Source organism: Trichoplusia ni, chromosome 26, assembly GCF_003590095.1.
Source record: "Trichoplusia ni isolate ovarian cell line Hi5 chromosome 26, tn1, whole genome shotgun sequence".
NCBI classification, from domain to species: domain Eukaryota; kingdom Metazoa; phylum Arthropoda; class Insecta; order Lepidoptera; family Noctuidae; genus Trichoplusia; species Trichoplusia ni.
Window position 1 is genome coordinate 3133456 of NC_039503.1, and position 24425 is coordinate 3157880.

The window sequence follows — 24425 nt, forward strand, 5'->3', positions numbered from 1 at the left end:
TTATTTATTTAATCTATAAATGGCATTTCTTTTCGATAAGTAACGTGACCTTGAAATGTCAGTTTAATGCATTTGAGGGATGCAATCAGCGTTCATGCTTCGAGAAACAATTCTTGTCTGTAGGCTGGGTGAGTCGGTCTTAAGGCCACACGATGCTCTCAATCCATGGTACATAGTTCGACACCCTGGTGTACACTCCAGGGTAACCGACTTCACCACAGGCTGTGATGCCGAATGACGTCACGCCGAGGATGATGTACATGCAGTGGATATCATTACTCTCAATTTGAAGAGGGCCTCCGCTGTCTCCCTGTGGAATAGAAAGGATTAATTTTATGTTGAATAGCTTTTCGCCCGCGGCTTCGCTCGCGTCGAGGTCGGTTGTATCGCGTTTTCAGGAGAACTCTTCAAAAGTCCGGGACAAAAACTGGTTCTTCCTCAAGGATTCTTTCTCAAGGTCAACTCGATCTCTGTACCAAATTTCATTAAAATCAGTTCAGTTGTCAGCGGTTTATACGTGAAAGCCTAAACGAAAGCGTAACAGACAGACAGACAGAGTTACTTTCGCATTTATAATATTAGTAGGGAAGCAGGGATTGATCTTAATATACATTAAAGTCATTTTATTTGTCCACGATGGACTACACTACTGAAGACATCGTTAATAATTTTTGCACACTGAACGTGGTTTCATCCAACGGATAGTTGAGTGGTTGAGGTCAACACGTTCTATTCGATTCATGAGTAGGACAAGCATTTGTGTGATCCACGAATGCTTGTCCTGAGTCTCATGCTGACAAAGACACCCTTGTGCATGTGACTTGAATGTTCGTGAAACCCCCGCGACAAAACTATTCAATTCCTGAAAAATAGAACGAGTCCCCAAGATATAAAATTTGTAACTGCCCGCTAGCGTGGTGATCAATGCTCAAAACCTTCCCTGTACGGGAAGAATCCTGTGCCCAGCAGTGGGACGTATAATATAGGCTGGTAGTTGGTATTATTTGTAGGGACCGTGGAACTAGCTTCAGACACAAAAAGACCTTAATCACGAGCTGACCAAACAGTTACCTCACAAGTATCTCTGGGTGTTCCGTCGTCTCCGTAACACATTTGCGACGCGTCAACAATACCGTCAGGTAGATGACGTTTGTAAGGTGCAAACTTTAATCTGCAATATTCTTTTGATACCTTCCACAGAGGAACCTGAAAATTTTATTCAAATTAAGCAAAAGTAGGAATTATAAAAGAGTCCTTAATCATAAGCTGAAATGGTATTACGGGTCAAAATTTTGAACCTAGCCTGGATGGAGAAATATGCTTGATTTATTTGTAATGTTTATTGAAAATCTTACCATTTTGCATTTAATTTACGCTGATTTTCAAACATAAATAACAATGTTCAAGATACTGTGATATTTTATTTTAAAAATAGTAACTTATGGAGTTTGTTGTCGTTTTTTCTGTATAAGCATGGCACTTGAATAACAATAAACACAATTTACCTTATTCACAAAATAAACTAAATTAAAATCGTGCAATCCGTTTCAATCAAATCAGACAGACACAGTGATAGAAAAACTGACAGAGCATTCCCTAACGGACAAAGTAATTCGATTTTACTGTCAGATACTCTGCTAGGAAAATTGTTACGTACCTGACTGTAGTCACTGAATCGTAATCAAGATTATAATATGTACAAATGTTTACCGTTTGTAGTATTGTGGCGCGTTTTCTCGATCGTCCAAGGATGCCCCAGCCTGTCGCGTAAGCCCTCGTATCATCCACTGGATCCCCTACGTGCAGACACGCGGGGACCACCAGGTCGCTAAATCTAACCCTGAAGAAAAAATCTGATGTAGAAGGAGGGAAAGATATTTTGATGTTTCGAAGAAAATTTTTGCTTGTCTTTGTGTTTTTTCTCCAAGCGATTGACATAGAACCAATACTGTAACATTCTGAAAGTGCCTGGAAAACGGCCTATTTGACGTAAAAGTTTTGATTTTGATTTTGTTCCATGGACAGATTTGTAGCATATCTTTACACATTTGAATCCCACTCAGGCATAAATCCTATAAAGTCTTGATGGCATTGAGGTCAGGTAGTAATAAGGTGATTTTTTGGAGTTATATGTCAGTACTTCGTGGCGAAGCTATAACCGCATAAGTGATTCGATCACAGGTTAAGCTATGCTTGACGCGGTTGGTCCGTAGATGGGTGACCATCTTTGTCATAACGAGTTCCTTCGTGTTTCGGAAGGCACGTTAAATTGTGGGTCCCGGCTGTTATTCCTACATCTTTGACAGCCGTTACAGCTAGTCAGAAGCTTGAAAAAGTCTGACAGCCAGTCTAACCAAGGGGTATCATGTTGCCCAGGTAACTGGGTTGAGGAGGTCAGATAGGCAGTCGCTCCTTGTAAAACACTGGTACTTAGCTGAAACCGGTTGGACTGGTAGCCGACCCCAACATAGTTGGGAAAAGGCTAGGCCGATGATGATGTCAGTACTTTCTTATTACTAGTATCTTTACGACTTTAAGGGGTTGTAGCGTAGGGCTTCATGTTCAATAAATATAAGGAAAGATACTTCAAGTGTCAAGCTGCTGAATTTTTTTTGATTTTGCGTTTCAAGATGCCTCAACTTACAGTCTATCCATTTCCAGTAACGCGATGTCGTGATATTTTATAGGAGGCTTGTACATTGGATGCTTCATAATATTCTTGACTCCATAAACATTATTCTTTAAAGGTCTTTCTTGGGTGGATAATATTCCAAAAACAGCGAACGTTACATTTCCTCTGAAACCAAAAAACACATGATCTCTTGATATGTCCTTGGTATATAATAATAATATTCCACAACTTTCACACAGCGCCATCTAGTCTCTAATTAAGCAAAGCTTGTATTATGAATACTAGATAACTGATAAACATACTTATATAGTTCTAAATACATACATAATATAGATAAATCACACCCAGACACAGAACAAATGATCATGCTCATCACACAAACATTTGTCCTGGGTAAGGATCGAACACACAGCCTCCGGTATAGAAGTCAGGGCCACTAACCACTAGACCAACAGGCCAGTCATCAAATGGACTGGAGAGGCCAAGAATGGAACTTACACGCCTGCATAAGATGTGCAATGACCAGCAGTTAGCACAAATATTTCACTGATTAGGGATCCACCGCAAATAAACTCGGCTTCAGAAAAGAACTTGCCGTAAGCCAATAGTGCCTGAAAAATAAGCAACATTATCATAAGGAAAGAAATATATTCACCAGCCTGTAACTGTCCCACTGCAGGCCTCTCATACAGAGAACGAGCATTGATCACCACGCTTGTGAGCCCCACGTTGGGCGCCATTATCGAAGCTGTTACCAGCCGGTAACGGTCCCACAGCAGGCCTATTTACTACATTTTGAACGATATATTATTACCATATGTAGGAATTCTTTCTCCTCAGCATTAGCGCCTCCTGTGCCAAGTGAGCTGCTTCCATAACGTCGTAAGCAACGCTTCCAACGGGACCTCTGGTATTTCAAACACACTGAAATGTTATTATCATCATTATATTTGATATATTTTCAAAGTTATTAAGAATGGCTTTTCCCGCTTGCTTTCTACTCGCGTGAATTTCAATTGAAAATGATTTTTCTCTTTAATATCAATGACACAGCAATGAGGAAAGGCTCTACCTCAGGGATCAGATTTTGGCCCCTTTCTTTTACCTAGGGCGGGTTCAAGCATATATGCAAGATAATAGGAGTGCCATGAGTAAAATTAGACTAGGCTGCTTATTTTTAACATTGTGTAAAATTAAAGTTATGTAATTTGACATGATGTTGAGTGAAAGTGATATATCAGGAAAGAAGATTTATTTCATACTCTCCCAAGCCTTGTTGCCTTGCTTCAAATGTTGAAGAGGTTTTCGACTCCTACAGCATTCGTCATCTATGAATCCTAAGATTTCCAACCATCTGCAACAAAGACAGGCAGTTTTAGCTTTATATTTAAAACTAGATTTTCGCCCGCGGCTTCGCCCGCGTCGAGGTCGGTTATATAGCTTTTCCAAGAGAACTCTTCAAAAGTCCGGGATAAAAAATATCCTATGTTTTTTATCAAGGTCAACTCTATCTCTGTACCAAATTGCATTAAAATCGGTTCGGTGGTTTAGACGTGAAGTACTTGGATAGAACCAGATGTATAGAAGTAATTTAAATGTATTTTTGAAAATGCTATGTTTCTCTACAAATTTATTCAAAAACTTGTTACATGGATACCTGTTTGCCGATATGCATCGTGTATTTAACAAAACAGCTGATTTGTTACTCATCGTGATATCTTCTAAGTTTATTATGACACCTTCCGTATGTCAAGGTAAAACAAGCTCGTAGAAATCATTACCTACCTTGAGAATTCACAAACACTATCGAAAAACTAATTATTATTACGAGAAACAACATTTTAATATTATATTTATTAGAAAAACTCGTATTTTTAATTAAATATGGAAACACACGAGTGTTTTATACTACATTTTGAGTTAGACTGTATGTGATTGAAATTTATGTACGAAACTTGTTCAATATCGAGAAATACTGGTTTACTAAAGAACGTTCAACTAATGGCGGTTGTGAATGAATCTCGTAAGACGTGTAATAGTCCTGGTCTCGTAAACAAGATATATTTGTCTCCTCGCTAACGCTGACGAATCACTCAAATGTATTGTACCTAAAAGTCAAAATGATAGTGGTTTCTTAGGTTTACGCGAATGTTAGACATTGAAATGAAACTACTTTTACGGATTTTATCGCAGTTTAATTTTTGATTTTAGTTCCCGACGTTTCGACACCTTTGCAGGTATCATGGTCGCGGGCAGACTGATGAAATTAAACCGCGATAAAATCCGTAAAAGTAGTTTCATTTCAAGTCAAAATGATGTTACTTGTAGATGTCATTGTAAATTTTTAACAGATTTCTATTCCAATATTATGTAAAGAGGGCTTCGCCCTGAGGGAAAACATCCGGAAAGGTATTTGGTATTTTATGACTTATCTAAAGCATTTGATTATGTTCATCACGAAAAAAATCTTCGTTAACACGGATTTGTTAAATAAAACGTAAGTTGTAACTTAATTTTATACATTTATTTTATGATTTAAAGATTCCAATAACAACGGTAAATTTAGTGTTTGCTGTAATACGTTCACCAGACTGTTTTTTAAACTCGGTGTCCCCCAAGGCTCAATTCTGAGCCCGCGTTTTGTTTTAAGTTAAGAAAACGTTTTCACGTTCTTCTAAGAGGTATATTTGATGCAAGGTGATGATATGCATATAATTGTGAAATCAATACTCGACTGGTATTTCTATTTATACTCTGCTCTTCCATATTAATCAACATAGCATCACCAGGTCCTTTCTACTTATGTCACTCAGAGAGCGAAGGTTTTACGGCCACACAATGCTCTCTATCCAGGGTACATAGTTCGACACCCTGGTGTACACTCCAGGGTAACCTATTTCACCGCAGGCTGTGATGCCGAATGACGTCACGCCGAGTATAACATACATGCAGTAGATCTTTTTGCTCATTATTTGGAGCGGGCCACCGCTGTCTCCCTGTAAAATAAATAAAACTGGTCAAATGCGAGACTGATGTTTCCGTTTTTATCACTTCATTCAAATTTTATCAAAATCTGCCCAACCGTTTTATAAATTAAATTAAATTAAAAATTAAAATACGTTTATTTTCAGGTATACACCCATATTTACACAAAATGACAGACATACTCATACAGACAAATAAAACATTAAAAACAGAACAAAAACAACTTTTATAACTATTTAACATTATTAAGTAAACATTTATTTAATGTTTTTACTCAGGTAAACAGTCTTATACACGACTTCTACCAAGGTGTTACTTGTAGTACTCACTCTATTAAAGAATGAGTTTTTAAGCCTCGTCATTACGGTAAAGAAGTCAGCTACCCCGCTCTCAGCAAACATATTAGTCGCACTACACCGCCAGGGCGGGTGGAGCATGGCCCTAAACGCGTTGTTGTATTGAACACGAAGAGTGTTATAAGCACTCTTCGTGTGCTTGCACCAGAGTTGGCTGGTGTAGAACGACTGACAGTAGGCCTTGAACAGGGTAATCTTTACCTGTTTTGAGCAATGGTAGAAGCGACGAGCCAGCATATTGCTACGACTAGCAATACTACGTCTCTGCCTTTCAAGGTCATCATCGTCGACTAGATTTTCTTTTATTATATGGCCTAAGTATTTAAATTGACTAACTATCTTAATCGGTAACCCACAGAGATTAATAGGCAGTACGGTATCGGGACCTTTTCCACTTTTAAATATTACTATTTCCGTTTTAGCCACATTATGCGACAATTGGTGTTCAGCAGCATATTTCTCGCATATTGAGCATATTGATTATAGTTATACATAGCATTGTGATCAGGTTTGAAGCTACTCTGAAGATTTAAGATCTTGCTATGCTAGCTTATCGGAAAAATTGTGTTGCAAAATTCCAAGCAGAACGGAAAACAAACAAACATGAAAGTGAGTGTATAAAAGAGAAGGGTTGGAAAAATAAACTAAATGTAAACATTTACACACGCCTACGATTAAAGACTCCGACTAGGTCCGAAACTAGTCAGGCAATGACCATAAATAGGAGTGAATTAACATTTGCATCATTTAATGATAAATCAGTCTCACGATAGTTACTATAAAAATAATTATTTGAGTTGTTTTTGACTTTGAAATCCTTTGAAAATCGTGAAGTGTCATTGGGGACTGCAAATATAATATTCAGTTACATCTTTAGAGGTAGTCAGAAGCTTGAAAAGTCTGACAACCAGTCTAACCAAGGAATATCGTGTTTCCCAGGCAACCGGGTTGAGGAGGTCAGATAGGCAGTCGCTCCTTGTAAAACACTGGTACATAACTGAAACCGGTTAGACTGGTAGCCAACCCCAACATAGTTGGGAAAAATGCTAGGCCAATGATGATCCAAAGAGACTGGAAGCCGATTACAACAAAGCTGAAGAAACTCTCATAAGATAGTTACCTCACAAGTGTCTCTCGGTTCACCGTCGTCTCCGTAACACATCTGCGACGCGTCATCAATACCGTTTGGTAGATGGCGTCTGTAAGGCGAGAACTTTTGTATGCAAGTGTCGTTGGAAACCTGCCACAAGGGAATCTGAAAATTTTAATAATGTGATATCGTTCAGAACGATTTTTGACAAGGTGACTAGAAGTAGCAGATAGCAGACAAGTACAGGGGCACTATTTGTACGAGAAGGTGATGAGGTGCAGTGCCTACACAAATTTAATTATAGACGTGATGTTGTGTTTTAATTCAAAGTTATTATTTATTGTTTTCATTTAAGTCCATAACTTCTCCCTCAATTAAGACTTTCATAATGCCGGTTCTTCTCCATAAGAATGACACTTTGGAACCGTGCATCTAGAGTCAGTAATTATGTAACGTTTTAAAAGTGCCTGAGAAACGGCCTATTTGAAATAAAAACTTTTTGATTTTGATTTTAATCCTTGTGTCGCGGGGCGTTTCACAAATATTCAAGTCACATGCGCAAACACACCCAGACTCAGAACAAGCATTCGTGGATCACACAAATGCTTGGTCTACGCAGGGATGACACCAGCACGTCGCTCTCAGAGGGTTTGGCGTGGTGACCTCAAGCACTCGGCTATCCCGCACATCGAAGTAACCTTGGAAGCTGACAGATTTGACTACCTTTTGAAGGACTGTAGCCAACTCCTTGGCTTGCCCGAGATAACCCCAGCCGGTGGCGTACGCCTCGCTGTCATCTACTGGGTCACCAACGTGCAAACACGCAGGCATCACGTGAATGTCAAATATCACCCTAAAAACATAAATACTTAATAATTATTTAATAAAGTTACATTTAAAATAGAAAACTGTGTGCCAATCAGTTCACCCGCACAGGAGCTAACTTATCACAGATAGATATACATACTGTTTAAGCTTATAGCATTTTGATTTTTGTGGTTAAAAATAATCTAATGATAAATCACACAAGCAAACATGTTTGAAATCAAAAAATTTTTTACTCTTTAAATTATTAAATCCATCTTTGCGATTTAGGTTTTCGTACCCCTTTTAGTTCAAACAGAACTCTATTACCTCGCTGCAGATCATGTTCAGTTAGACAGTTAATTAGTTAATTTAACAGATTGCCGCTTTAAGGCCAAATTATAAAAAAATAGCAATCGAGTAGTACGATCGAAAATGCGATGAAAGACAAACTTTTTTGCAAAATGATATTTATCTATACTCTATATACTAATATATAAAGCTAAGAGTTTGTTTGTTTGTTTGTTTGTTTGAACGCGCTAATCTCAGGAACTACAGGTTCGAATTGAAAAATTCTTTTTGTGTTGAATAGACCATTAATCGAGGAAGGCTTTAGGCTATAAACCATCACGCTGCGACTAATAGGAGCGAAGATACAATGGAAAATGTGAAAAAAATAGGGCAGCTATAAATCATAACTTATATCTTCTACCCACGGGGACGAAGTCGCGGGCAACAGCTAGTTACAGATATGTGTACGGTTGCCCCTTTGCTGTGATCCCTACTCATTATTAACCGGTTTCCAGGTGGTTACAAAGAGTCTTACCGTCTATCCATCTCCAATAATGCTATATCATGGTATTTCTTAGGGGGCTTGTACATTGGATGTTTTATGATTTTCTTCACCCCATATATGTCCTGTTCCGCTGGAGTTTCATATCTGTCTAGTATTCCAATTACAGCAAATGTTACGAATCCTCTGAAAATATAAAATGAGAAATATAATTTAATCATTGAACGAATCATTAACAATTGCGTTAGTGTGAATAACAGCGTTTTCTGAGTTCTTTAACAACCACATTGCGATCGCCAACCCGCCTGCCAAGCGTGGCGACTATGGCAAAGCCCCCCTTCTTGGGGGAGGCCTATGTCCTGCAGTGGACGGCTGAATGATTACATCAACAATGAAAATAACTCTTCCCATACACCCAAGGTTATGGGAACCCAGGTTTCCTCATAATGTTTTCTCCATTTCTTAGTGTCTTAATTACAGAAATCTACAATAACTTTGAAAGTCTTAGGAATGCCTGCACTGGATCGAACTTGCTTACAAATGATATCATAGAATGGTCAAACCACAATTAATATTTTTGGATGGTGGCCGTGCAATACATACTTATTGTCGACAATATAAGTGTTGTTAATGATTGTGGCATTTTAGACTTTAACCCTAGGTAAATAAGATAAAACTCACACGCCAGGAGAATATCTGCAATGGGCAGCAGTCAGCACATATCGATCGCTGATAACAGATCCACCACAATTGAACTCGGCTTTAGAAAAGTTCTTCCCGTAGCCTAGTAGTACCTGAAAAAGATGTTACTTAAATAAAATGACAAATACACCAGCCTGTAACTGTCCTACTGCAGGCCTCACATACAGAGAACTAGCATTGATCACCAAGCTTGCGTGCTGCCCCACGGTGGGGTGCCATTTTCAGGGTTCGTTTAAAACCCAAAAGGTAAAAACTGATCTTATTACTAAGGTTCTGCTATCTGCACTTCTGTTCGTCAGACAGTCACTGTATTGAGTCTCCTGAACTATAACAGCTGTTGAAATTTTTACAAGTGAGAAAAAGTAAAATCGGTATCAAGCAATGGTTGATACATCTATGTTCTCATAAATTTGAGGGTGTAGGGTGTACGTAACCAACTTTTAGGATACGTAATTCTCAGTTTTGCATTTTCAACTCGGGACCACTGCCACCGCGTCAGCTAATGATTAAGGACTGCGGTTGGATCCGTTGGTTGAGTAAACAGTTAATTCTGCATTTAAAAAATTGTATAGAATACCAGCTGTGCGAACTATGTTCCGCCTAACCATCGATTATAATAATGCAGGCAATAATTCATTTTTTTTCAACTTTTCCATAATTTATCACCGTTTAACCAGTCCCTGGCTAATATGGGCACCTTCCCTGGACTTTCACAAATATTTCAAGACTAAAAAAAGCCGTATCGGTTCAGCTGTTCTCGAGTTTTAGCAATACTAACGAACAGCAATTCATTTTTATATATAAAAAAGAAAGAAGAAGATTTATACTGCATAATATATTTACCATATGTGGAAACTCCCTCAATCTAGCATTGACGCCTCCCACACCAGCTAAAACCTTCAACTCATGCAACTGTCTCGCTTTAATGCTAACTTCTTGATACTCTAAACACACTGTAAAAACAAAGCAAGAATTCTATAATCATATATTTCATAATGAGAAAATCCGTAATTGATCAGGAATAAGGTACTATATATTATGTATACTATGTATATTTCTGTTAACAGCAATCAAAATGCTTTGAAAGCTTAGGAAAGGTGTTATTTTGAGTAGAAAGCGGGAGATGTTATAGAAATTTTGGAGTCCGACAGGTAAGTCTTACATTTTTGAGTTTGGGAACTGACCAAAGCGTTTGATTGCTTCGATCATTACACTTTAATCTTTGTATTAAAGTAATACGTATTATGAGCTCAATTAATATTATTTGTAATGTTGTGTTCGACAAGCAAAAGTAAGAAAATGTAAAATCAAAATTAACTTCACCGAAGTAGTTTTGAGTTTTATTCGGGATGCCACAGGGTTCAATTCTTGGACCTTTATGTTTAGAGTCATATTGATTTCAGTATATACAAGATGATACGAGAATTTTTATCACTTTTCGTCTCGCAACTCAATCTCCCACCATCTTTTACATGAACCTTAAGAAGAAAATTAAGCTACTTACTCTCCCAAGCGCGTTTTCCTCTCGGTATTGGTTCTTTAGGCTCCCGATAAATAGGTTGAGAAATGAAACAGATGTCGACATCTGTGTAATTATCTAACAAACTGTAACTGAAAAAATTAATAACATTAATAACTGTATCTCTTAAAAAAGACTCCCGCGCTAAGGAATTAAGCTTTCGTGGACCACAGAAATGCTTGGCCTACGGGGAGATTGAACTTGTGATCTCAACCAATATATCCTTTCCACCCAATAGACCTTGTTGAGGACTTTAATTTGAAATCTATGCAGCTTCATCATTTTTCCTCTGTCTAGGTGCAATTCATCTATAGTACTTGTATGACTGTATAGTACTTGTATAGTACTTGTATGACTTGTATGGCCTGTCGGTCTAGTGGTTTGAGACCCTGACTGCTATAACGGAGGTCGTAGATTCGATTCCCACCAGGATGTTTTTGTGGTGAGCACGATCATTTGTTCTGCGTCTGGGTTTAATTTATCTATAATATGTATGTTTCTTGAAATATATTTCTTTATCAGTCGTCTAGTACTCATAATACAAGTTTTGTTTAGTAAGACACTAGATGGCGTTGAGTAAACAAAAATGAAATCTTATTACAGATAGGCAAACATATTTAATTTACTACTTACTCGATTTTGGCGTGTATGGGTTTTTCATGACAACATACTAAATTTAATCCCAATGTTTCATTGGTCGGACAAATCTGTAAGTTTAAAAAACATTATTGTTAAAAAGTTAGGCTATAAGGTGTAGCTAGATTTTATAATATTTTTATAATAATGATTGACTGATTCATGATTAAATAATGTAACGGTTTACTCACGCGTATTAATCGGGGGTGCCAAGGCGGGATCGCTACTTCGACCCGCGATCCCGCCGCGTCAGCTCATGATTAAGGACTCCGGTTGGGTCCGAAACTAGTCGGGCGATCCCGATACATACGCGTGAGTAAACCGTTACATCATTTAATAAGATTTCATAATGTCAGTCCGTTGTTGGTCCATCTGAAATGCACATTGAAGTATGGGTCTCTGTTCTTCATACATCTTTGACAGTCGTTACAGGTAGTCAGAAGCTTGCAAGTCTGACAACCAGTCCTCTGACCTCACTCTCAACCCAGTTACCTGGGTTGAGGAGGTCAGATAGGCAGTGGTTCCTTTAAGAACACTGGTATTCATCAAGCTCATTTAGTCTAGACGATAAATTGTGATAGGTACTCTTAATTTCTGGAGTTTGTTGTGAGGTTTTTTTCTCCCGAAGCGAAAGTTTCGAAAATAAAACAGGCCTGTTGGTCTAGTGGTTAGTGACCCTGACTGCTATACCGGAGGTCGTGGATTCGATTCCCACCCAGGACATATGTTTGTGTGATGAGCACGATCATTTGTTCTGTGTCTGGGTGTGATTTGTCTTTATTATGTATGTATTTAGAAATATATAAGTAGATATGTTTATCAGTTGTCTAGTACTCATAATACAAGCTCTGCTTAGTTTGAGACTAGATGGCGTTGTGTTCAACACAACAAAATTAAAACTAACATATTTACAAACTAGTTTAAACATAATATATACTTAAAATAAAAACAGTAATTAAAATAAGTCATCAAAATTCGGACAACATCACATACATTGTTCTGACTCCAAAGTACGTTGCTGAAGCACTTGTGTTGTGGAATTCAGATACAACGAAGGTACCACAAACACCCAGACCCGAGACAATGTAGAAAATGTGAGTTTTTACATTGACCTCAGAGCTAGCGACACATTGAAACCGGTGGCATGTTGAATGGCTATGCTAATCCTACGCGAGGTAAAAACCAGCCTTTGGGTCACGGGAAGAGTGAACAAGACGCAACATATACAATTTTATTTCTTGAATATTTTTCTTACCTCATTGACCTAGGCCTAGCCTTTTCCCAACTATGTTGCGGTTGGCTACCAGTCTAACCGGTTTCTGATAAGTACCAGTGTTTTACAAGTGACTGCCTATCTGACCTCCTCAACCCAGTTACCTTGGCAACACGATACCTCTTAGTCAGACTGGCAGTCAGACTTTTCAAGCTTCTGACTACCTGTAACAACTGTCAATGATGTAGGAATAATAGCCGGGAACGACAAATTAACGTGCGTTCCGAAACACAAAGGAACTAGTTATAACAAAGATGGTCATCCATCTACGGACAATCCGTGTCAAGCTTAGCTTAACCTGTGATCGATTCACTTATGCGGTTATAGCTGAGCCACTAGCTAATATTTTTCTTACCTGTGGTTTAATATTGAATTTCTCGTCAACCTTCACCGTTTCACATTCCTCATATTTTAAACACACTCCTGGTTCCGCAATCAGATAGTTTACACAGTTGGAGCCATATTCACTAAAATAATCCAGATTCAAACCTGGTACCACTGGAAAATAATTCAATGGTATAAAATAGCAGTCACAATCAAAAGTTTTCATTTCAAATAGGCCGTTTCTCAGGCACCTTTAAAGCGTTACATTACTGACTCTAGTTGCGCGGTTCCAAAGTGTCATTCTGATGGAGAAGAACCGGCAAGAAACTCCATAAGTTACTCTTTTCAAAACAAATGAAATGAAATCATTTTATTCTGTACATAGGATATATCATCACTTTTACATGTTTTTTATGAGAACGCTGGAGTCGACATTTCCTATCTGACTACCCTGAGAAGAAATGTCGAAACAAACTCAGGGGTCACAGTCTCTTTCGAAGTCCAGACAATTTCAATGCGAATAACATAAACCAATGCACGGTATTTCTTTGGACTGGCCTTTTGAAGAAAGTACCGATCTGAGCAAGAGAAAAAAATAAACTCTGTCAAATAAAAACTAAATAAAATATTATATTATCATTCTACATTATAATTAATGTATGCAAAAACAGCGTAAATTAGCAAAACATGTATCAAATAGCAAAATGTTAAGATTTTCAATATCTACTGCTCTACCATAACATTAAATTAAGAAATCCCTACTAATATTATAAATTGCGAAAGTAACTCTGTCTGTCTGTCTTTCACGTCTAAACCACTGAACTGATTTTAATGAAATTTGGTACAGAGATAGAGTTGACCTTGAGAAAGAACATAGGATAGTTTTTATCCCGGACTTTTTAAGAGTTCTTTTGGAAACGCGATATAACCGACCTCGACGCGGGCAAAAAGCTAGTTAATTATAATTCGCAGTGAGTCCAACTTAATTTATTCAGATTTGTTGTTACATAATTTGTGCATGTTTTTCCTGGTATAAGATAAAACTTTAAAACGTTAAGAACCTCTATAGTGCAAATTATTTATTTACTAGCTTTCCCGCGTCTTTGTCTGCGTGGATGTCTGTTATTGCCGCAAAAAATTACGACCCAATTTTTTTTAAACTCCTCCCTCAGTTACGTATTTAATCCTTGTATCGCGGGGGTTTCATAAACATACAAATCACATGCACAAAGACACCCAGACTCAGAACAATCATTCGTGGATCACACAAATGCTTGTTCTACGCGGGGATCGAACCCCACACATGACGGGTACAGCTAGTTTGTCGTGGTGACCTCAACCACTCGGCTATCCGTGCAGTTTGGATCGGAATAGTCTTATAAACACTGGGTTGACTGGACCAAAACGGATAAGTCATAGAAAACCCTATCCAAGATAACTTTATGATAAAACTAGCCGTTGTCTGCGGGCCCGCCCGCAACCAATCAAAAATGATCCCAAACTGGTTACCAAATCTATACTTCTATACTAATATATAAAGCAGAAGAGTTTGTTTGTTTGATTGTTTGAACGCGCTAATCTCAGGAACTACTGGTCCAAATTTGAAAAAATCTTTTTGTGCTGAATAGACCATTCAGCGAGGAAGGTTTTAGGCCAAAAACCATAACGCTGCGACTAATAGGAGCGAAGATACAATGGAAAATGTGGAAAAAACAGGTTAGATATAAATCATAACTTATATCTTCTAACCACGCGGACTAAGTCGCAGGCAACAGCTAGTTTTGTATAAATAAATTCAGTGGTTTTTGCGTGACAGAGGAACAAACATCCATACATACATCCTTTCGTGTTTATAATATTAGTATAACGGAGGATTTTAATTAACAAGAATAAAATAATAGAAAACCTTAGACAGGACTTGAACCTGTGACTCCTGGTTAAACACACTATAAGACGTTACAAGATACCATTAACAAAATCCCATCGACAACAAAACATCTACAACTACGACAAATTTCATCAAAATTTGTCCAGACGTTTACGCGTAAGAGTAACAAAGATTCATTCACATCATCACAAACTTTCGCGGCTTTATTACGAACCATATACTGGAAAACACACCACATTATGTTTGATTCCAGGACGATCTTGCAACATCAACAAATAAATGCAATCTTTGTCACGGTAATTTAAACCTTAGCTCAAATAGTTGTGATCAAAATATGGTGTAATTTATCTACAATATGTATGTATTTAGAAATATATAAGTAAGTTTATCAGTTGTCTGGTTACCATAACACAAGCACTGCTTAGCTTGGGATCAGATAACCGTGTGTGAGTTGTCCCAGGATATATTATATAAAATACTAGCTGTTGCCCGCGACTTCGTCCCCGTGGGTGGAAGATATAAGTTATGATTTATTCCTGCCCTGTTTTTTTCACATTTTCAATTGTATATTTGCTCCTATTAGTCGCAGCGTGATGGTTTATAGCCTAAAGCCTTCCTCGATGAATGGTGTAATCAACAGAAAATTAATTATTCAATTTAAGAAAATTTGAAAAAAAAATTTTTCAAATTGGACCAGTAGTTCCTGAGATTAGCGCGTTCAAACAAACAAACTTTTCAGCTTTATATATTAGTATAGATATAGATTTATTGAAATTAATTGTAAGAGTGACTGTAAGGCAGGTAATAATAATAAGCAAGTTTAGATATATCCTAATTACCTAAACGCAAAACTTGGTATGTATAAATGTTTGACACTATTTAACGCAAAAAGTACTTAACGGATTTGAACGAAACTTGGTACACAGATAGTTTATAATCTGGGTCCCAATTCTGCTATTTACAATGAATGAATAATGAAAGAATGAGAATTGGCTTCAAACAGTTTCGTATTCTCTTAAGCATTTTTCGTACACAATAATTGGAAATTAAGTATGGGACGGTACACTCAAGGTCAATACAATACATTCTCAATTATTATATTGGCATAATGCTTAAGCAAAAAGGAATTATTTCAAATTTAATCCAATTGCCTTTCATTCATCGGAATTTGTAAATCGAGGCCCTGGATTAGCACACATTTTATCCCGATTTTATCTGCCCGTGGGATCATTTTTGACTTATAATGAGCCGAGCGAGCAGGCTGCAGCTAGGTAATTATACATATAATATGAAAAATAACATGTTAATAGTATTTTATAAATTAAAATATTGTTACCTCGACAGTCCACAGACACAGCCAAAAATACACAAAAGAACATGAAAAACAACATCTTAATTACGTAAACAAAAAACTGCAATAAATAATTGTATTAAAAATCTTGCTCACGACTGTCTTATAGACCATCTTGCTCTAGACTGATACGTATGTTCATAATTAAATGAATAATTATGTTAATTTGAAAAACCAGTTACGTAGCAAGCTAAAGGACTCTTCAATTATAAAATTAAATATTTAGTGAGTCATATCTATACTCTATACTAATATATAAAGCTGAAGAGTTTGTTTGTTTGAACGCGCTAATCTCAGGAACTACTGGTCCAAATTGAAAAAATCTTTTTGTGTTGAATAGACCACTCATCGAGGAAGGTTTTAGGCTATATAACATCACGCTGCAACTAATAGGAGCGAAGATACAATGGAAAATATGAACAAAACAGGGCAATTATAAATCATAACTTATATCTTCTACCCACGGGGACGAAGTCGCGGGCAACAGCTAGTATAATATATGTAGAGAGATGCAGATAAGTAAAATACTTATATGTAGGATAGCAGGATTACAGACCAAGGTCGCGAGATGGCGTTGCAAGCACGTTTACACACATCACTTTACAACTCGGCTGACCGCGTGGTCAAAATTTTTATTTTTGGTTCTCAGTATATCCTACTTATGTTATAAACACAAAAGTTTTTATGCTTAGATGTATGGATGTTTGTTCAAAAGATACTTGATTTATCTATACTAATATATAAAGCTGAAGAGTTAGTTTGTTTGTTTGAACGCGCTAATGTCAGGAACTACAGGTTCAAATTGAAAATTATTATTGTGTTCAATAGACCGTTTATCGAGGAAGGTTTTAGGCTATATAACATCACGCTGCAACTAATACGAGCGAAGATACAATGGAAAATGTGCCAAAAACGGAGAAAAATATTCATCTTCGAGGGCTTCCGTTCAAAAATTCCTAACTTATATCTTCGTACCACGCGGACGAAGTCGCGGGCAACAGCTAGTATTAGATACTTTGATTGCAAATTCGTTTTCCTTCTCTCTATATGTAAGAAACTCGTATCAGTTATTAATAATAATAACATATGCAATTAAAGACAGATCAGTAAAAAGAATCACATATTTATTTCATCATTGGCTTCTTGCTACACAATCCAAGTCTCCATCTTAAGGCCACACGATGCTCTCTATCCAGGGTACATAGTTCGACACCCTGGTGTACACTCCGGGGTAGCCCACTGTGGCACAGGTTGTATACCCGAATGACGTCACGCCGAGGATGATGTACATGCAGTAGATGTTTTTGCTTTTAATTTGTATTGGACCACCGCTGTCTCCCTGTGGAATAATTTGACTTTAGACGTAATATAATATTACCACAACTAACCTAACCTAACCCAACCGGAGTCCTTAATCATGAGCACCCCGATAAATACGCGTGAGTAAACCTTTACATCATTTAATAATGAATCAGTCTCACGATAGTTATTATAAAAATTAAACAACTTGCACACAACGCCATCTAGTCTCAAACTAAGCTAAGATTGTATTATGAGTACCTACTAGACAACTGATAAAGTTATTACGTATTTCTAAATATAAACAAATATTATAGATAAAATAAGCAAATGCAATTATAGACACAGAAAAAAAATATCGTGATTATCACATAAACTTTTGTCCTGGATGGGATTCGAACCCACGATCTGTACAGCAGTCAGATTCACTAACCACTAAACGAACAGGTCAGTGTAATAAAATGCAGCTAAGTACCAGTGTTTCACAAGGAGCGACTGCCTATCTGACCTCCTCAACCCAGTTACCTGGGCGACACGATACCCCTTAGTTAGACTGGTTGTCAGAATTTTTTTATAAAAAAAGCTAACGTAAAGTATTCAGTAGAATTCTCCATCAACACAGTATTAGAAAGTCTAAGAAGATAGTTTACCTCACAAGTATCTCTGGGCGTCCCGTCGTCTCCGTAACACATCTGCGACGCGGCAACAATACCGTCAGGTAGATGACGTTTGTAAGGAGAGAACTTCAGACTGCAAGTGTCCTGAGGAACCTTCCACAGGGGAATCTGAAAGTCAGAGCTGATATAAACGCAAAAGTTTGTATGCATGGATGTTAGTTCGTCTGTCACGCAAAAACCACTGAACGGATTTAGACGAAACTTGGTACACTGATGGTTTATAACCAGGATTAACACATAGGATAGTTTTTATTCCGATTTTATGTATCAGTGCCAACATTGGGATCATTTTTAATTTGTAGCTTCCGAACCCATTAAATATAGTCTTCAAGTGGCAACCTGAACAGAGTCCAAGCTACCGGTGGTTAGGGGTCCAATTATTATTATTATAAACCTATGTTGTCCCACGGCATAGGCCTTCTTCTCTATCTTTGATTTTGAAAAATTGTGGTATTAGCTATCAGACTACCTATTGTGGCAATATGACACTATTTATTCGTATTTTGATAGTAACTATCGTGAGAATGATTCATTATTAAATGATGTAACGGTTTACTCACGCGTATTTATCAGGGTTGCCCGAATAGTTTTCTAACGGCGGTTCGACTCGCGATCTGCTCATGATTAAAGACTCCGGTTGGGTCCGAAACTAGTCGGGCTACCCCGATAAATACGCGTGAGTAAACCGTTCCATCATTTTATATTTATTTTAATTCAATACTTATTATTATTAATTATTAAAAAGAAGCAGAAGATAGAAATAGGAGAGGAAGTTGAAAGACGAAGAAGGAAATTCTATCTATCAATCTCAGAATTTTGTAAAAAATATAACCAGTAAAATCTATATCTATTCTTCTATTCTAATATATAAAGCTGAAGTGTTTATTTGTTTGAACGCGCTAATCTCAGGACCTACTTGAATACACCATTCATTGAGGAAGGCTTTAGGCTATAAACCATCACGCTGCGACTAATAGGAGCAAAAATACAATAGAAAATGTGAAAAAAACAGGGCCGGTATAAATCATAACTTATATCTTCTACCCACGGGGATGAAGTCGCGGGCAACAGCTAGTGCAAGATAAAAACTTAATCGACTATAACAGTATGTTAAAAATATATGTTTACGTTTTGCAGCAGTTTAGGGCGCTTTTTATTATTTCCGAGGATGCCCCATCCAGTTCCGTATACCCTGCTGTCTTCCACCTCATCTCCGACGTGCAGACAAGCGGGGATCACCAGGGAATCAAACGTCACCCTGTAAAGGACTCCCGCATTAAGGAATTTAATTGTTTCCCCTGGGACACACTGATCTTAAGTGTTTCGGTGGTTTTCGTTGGTTTCATTGTAGATCCTGGCTTACAGGAGTTGCAATGACGGGCATGTGTGGCAGGCTAGTCTCATTTTGAATTTAATCCTTGTATCGCGTCCGTTTCACAAACATGTATTACACCCCGACTCAGGACAAACATTCGTGGGTTACACAAACATGTCCTACGCGGGGATCGAACCCCACAGTTCACACTTATTGGGTTTGGCATTGGCATCAACCACTCGGCTATCCGCGCAGCCACCGCACACAACATTCAGAAATGAACTTTCTGGGATTGAACTTGAGACATTCAGATGGTAGTTTTGCTGTCTTACCGCTAGGCCATAATAGGGACACACACTTACCGTCTATTCATTTCCAATAACGCTATGTCGTGGTACTTCTTAGGGGGCTTGTACATCGGATGCTTTAAAATAGTCTTAACCAAATATATGTATTTTTCTTGAGGTTTGGTTTCTCTATTATATGTCCCAAGAACAGCGAAAGATACATTTCCTCTGAAAACAAAGAAAATAGTCAGTGAAATTATTTGAAAATTTTATTTCAAATGTTTTAGAGTCCGTAATATATGAGTCCGTATTTTAGAGTCCATAATGGGTAAAAATGGAACCCTGTCACTACGGCTTCGCTGTCTCTAAGTCCGTTACTACGTTGTACCACATGAACGTTTTTAACATTGAAATATTAAAAATAAACTTCAAGGTAAAGCAACGATAGCTACGGTTACAAATTAGAAGGATGTCAAGTTTATATAATTGTAATTGTAAGTACCTATGTACCTTTCTTTTTTTACTATTTTTACAGAAGCCCCGGTGTCGTATTTTTTTTATTTTATGTAAAATTTTAAAACTCACAATCCTGTGGCATATGTGCAGTGAGCAGCTGTCAGCAGAAAACGATCACTGATTAAAGAACCACCACAATTGAATTCTGCTTCAGAAAAGTTCTTCCCGTAACCCAATAGCGCCTGAAACATAATTCTATTACTAAATGAAATCAAATGCATATATACACCAGCCTGTAAATGTCCCACTGCAGGCCTCTCATACAGAGAACGAGCATTGATCACCACGCTTGTGAGCCCCACGGTGGGGCGCCATTACTGAGCTGGAAAACGGCCTTTTTGAAATAAAAACTCTTGATTTTGATCTCCTCACAAAAGTTCTAATAGTCAAATTCGACGATCTCCGTGGACGAGTGGCGTACGCACCGGTTTCAAGGTGTCGCTAACTCTGAGCCCGGGTTCGATCCCCGATCGGGTCAATGTAAAAATTCATACTACATTGTTTCGTGTCTGGGTGCTTGTGGTACCTTCGTTGTATCTGAATTCCATAACACAAGTGCTTCAGCAACTTACTTTGGGTTCAGAACAATGTATGTGATGTTGTCCGCATTTATCTATTCTCAATACTTATTAATTAATCTATACTAATATATAAAGCTGAAGAGTTTGTTTGTTTATTTGAACGCACTAATCTCAGGAACTACTGGTTCAAATTGATTTTTTTTTGTATTGAATAGACATCACGCTGCGACTACGAAAAAACAGGGAAAATTATTCATCTTTGAGGGCTTCCGTTGCGAAAACTGCTCAAGGTATTCTAACCACGTGGACGAAGTCGCGGGCAACAGCTAGTTATAAAAAAAGTCTAATTAAATATCTGTCTTATATTACCATGTGAGGGAATTCTCTCCTTTTCGCGTCGACTCCACCCCCTCCTAGAGTCTTGTCTTCATGACCGTGATAATAAGAACAGAAGTCCAGTCTTGTTATATCAGATACTATGTCATATTGCATATAGTCTTCGAGTTCCCTGTGATGCCAATGTATACCGCAGGGAAACAGCGCCTCGTTTTGATACTTTAGACACACTGAAACAGGGATTACAGGGTAAGACAGACTTACTGTAATAGCTGATTCTGCCTGTACGTTTATTCTAGCTGAAAATAAATTATCTTCCTAACGAAATTGGCTAAAAGGAGGCTTCATATCGATTCATAGTGTCAGCTACTTCCATAGAAAATTTCATCAAAATTGTTCCAGCTGTTTGGGAAGGTAAGAAACATACACACATGCTCACATGCTTTCCCATTAAAGCTTACAAAGTCAATAATTTATAATATTATTTTCAAAAATTGTATTCCTTGCTACATTACAGAAAAATGAGGTTTTAATTTCATTAGTAAGTATAGTTTAATAAAATAAAATATATAGTAAGTGAATATCTGTTGTATAATATAATATTCCACAACCGTCACACAGCGCCATCTAGTGTCAAACTAAGCAAAGCTTGTATTATGAGTACTAGACAACTGATAAATCTATATATTTCTAAATACATACATAATATAGACAAATTACACCCAAATACAGGGCAAATGATCATGATCATCACAAAAAACATTTGGCCGTAGTTTTGCAAACTAGAACCAACCCACACTTTGAGTGAAATTGAGTTATATATGTAGATAGGCTGTTTATGGTGTATCATCATCTCAGAAAAAAATCCTGGCCGATATAGCAAGCCACAAAGCAAAAAAACAGGATCCGTTTAAGGTACTAACCCGAGTTTGAGGAACATTTTATACGCAAAACGGAACGCACCTTTAAAACTAAAACCTGATTATCTCAAAACTGATATATTGTGGGTTGGTTCTAGTTTGCATAACTACATATTTTGTCCTGGGAATCGAACCCACGACCTGTTTTACAGCAGTCAGGGCCCCCAACCACTAGACCAATGAAACCACTTACTTTTCCAAGCCTTCTGTCCTTGTTTCAATGGCTTTTCAGGATACCTATTTACGGGGTGAAGGGATAGGCACTCATCTGGAGTGTCTAATATCCTTAACATTCTGAAATACAAAGAAAATATTAAAACTTCAAAGAGGTTTAATTTACAAGCTGACCCCACTGCATTTGGCAGTAAATTTTGAGTTATTAAATGGCTATGGTAGTCATAGAGGTCTTTCAGAAAAAGGGGTAGGCCTTTGCCCAACTGTGGGATTTAAAACAGGAAATATAAAAACAAATAGCTTGTCTTTCTCGTTATAATGTTAATAATATTTTACAACAGTCACACAACGCCATCTAGTCTCAAACTAAGCAAAGCTTGTATTATGAGTACTAGACAACTGATATAATACCCAGACTCAGAACAAATGATTGTGCTCATCACATAAACATTAACATTTTGTCCTGGGTGTTAACCGAACCCACAATCTCCGGTATAGCATTCAGGGTCACTAAACACTGGACCAACAGCATCACAGCGCGGTGTGCGTAATTGAACTCCGAAACAGCTCGACCGATACTTGTGACATTTTGTGTATTTGGTAGGTATGAGAATTGGACAACATCAATTTACTTCTTTTTTCATTTGTATGTTATGTTTTTGTGAAACCCCCGTGACAAAAGAATGAAATTCCTTAGGGCGATGTTTCTGATAAAATTATATTTTTTTACTTACTCATTTCTTCCATATATCTTTTCTTCAAGGCAACACACTTTTTTAATTTCTGATGTATTTGTGGGACAGTGCTATAAAGGAAAACTTATTATATAACTAATGCGACTGTTAACGCATAATTAATGTTATTCACTACTTTTTGTTCCAATAAATGTTTTTGATTGATTTTTTTTTGATTATATCTTCTGCATTAAGGCATTTTTTTCTAGAAAGCAATCCTCAATTCTTATAGTCGAAACTGTGGACTTACTAAAAGTATTTATGATATTATTATTCTTAAACATTCCGTAATAAACTTCAAATATATGGCATTCCTTTTTCGACTGCTGACGGCTTTAACATATATTGTAATCCCATTGTATAGATGCCCCACAACTGGGCATAAGACTCCTCCCATAGGGGTACGTTTGAGCATTAATCACCACGCTAGCTCTGCGGGCGATTTTAGATTCCAATATTTGGATTCCAGGTTTCCTCAATTAGGTAAACGATATCGCTTTAATATGTAATTTTTCGTCATCTAACCGAAGACAGGGCGCTATGGCGCACATTGGGGGAGGCCTATGTCCAGCAGTGGACTACTAAAGGCTGATGATGATGTAATTTTTTAGGCTAAGCTAGGCTAGGCTAAACTTTTTTAAACTGAAGTAGACATTTCTTAGCTGGTTCGGTTACATCTTAACAAATATTTTTGAATAATTTTTAGTGTTTGGAAAAACATAGGTTATGCACAAGACCTGGTATAACTCTTCATTCATTGGCCTAGCCTCTTCCCAACTATGTTGGGGTCGGCTACCAGTCTAACCGGATTCAGCTAAGTATCAGTGTTTTACAAGGAGCGACTGCCTATCTGACCTCCTCAACCCAGTTACCTGGACAACACGATACCTCTTAGTCAGACTGGTAGTCAGAATTTCAAGCTTCTGACTACCTGTAACGACTGTAAAAGATGTAGGAATAACAGCGGGGACCCACAATTTAACGTGCCTTCCGAAACAGAGGAACTCGTTATGACAAAGATGGTTACCGATCCGCGTCAAGCGTAGCTTAACCTGTGATCGATTCACTTATGCGGTTATAGCTTAGCCAGGAGCTCCTCTAGAAAACCTGGTATAACTGCGGTATTGAAAACAAGTCCTGGGTTTCCCAAATTAAATGTACCTACTACCTTTTACAAGTATATTGCCTACCTGTATGAATATACTGAATCTTAAATCATCTTCAGCTGCAGGGCAGTCTTCCAACGGCTTGCAAATTCCATCTTGGCCGTTTATGAAATTCATACATTTTTTG

The 24425-nt window shown here is 37.6% G+C and overlaps 2 protein-coding genes across 3 annotated transcripts; both read right to left on the reverse strand.

The window, feature by feature from the left end:
- LOC113505601 (serine protease persephone-like) lies at positions 1-24425 on the reverse strand. Of its 2 annotated transcripts, none has more exons than XM_026888386.1 (9): positions 24323-24425; positions 23133-23203; positions 22418-22518; positions 21338-21534; positions 20517-20629; positions 20007-20159; positions 19458-19587; positions 18303-18437; positions 1-310 (listed from the first exon to the last, which is right to left on the reverse strand). In XM_026888386.1, the coding sequence occupies exons 1-9, from the start codon at positions 24413-24415 to the stop codon at positions 140-142; spliced, it is 1164 nt and encodes a 387-aa protein (XP_026744187.1). In that variant the 5' UTR covers positions 24416-24425; the 3' UTR covers positions 1-139. The 2 variants fall into 2 exon arrangements, with proteins under 2 accessions (XP_026744187.1, XP_026744186.1); XM_026888385.1 differs by lacking the exon at positions 1-310 and adding an exon at positions 17449-17692.
- On the reverse strand, positions 5142-16431 carry LOC113505600 (serine protease snake-like). Its single transcript, XM_026888384.1, has 10 exons — positions 16339-16431; positions 13146-13288; positions 11515-11588; positions 10867-10973; positions 10206-10315; positions 9342-9454; positions 8694-8846; positions 7787-7916; positions 7094-7228; positions 5142-5628 (listed from the first exon to the last, which is right to left on the reverse strand). The coding sequence occupies exons 1-10, from the start codon at positions 16391-16393 to the stop codon at positions 5458-5460; spliced, it is 1191 nt and encodes a 396-aa protein (XP_026744185.1). The 5' UTR covers positions 16394-16431; the 3' UTR covers positions 5142-5457.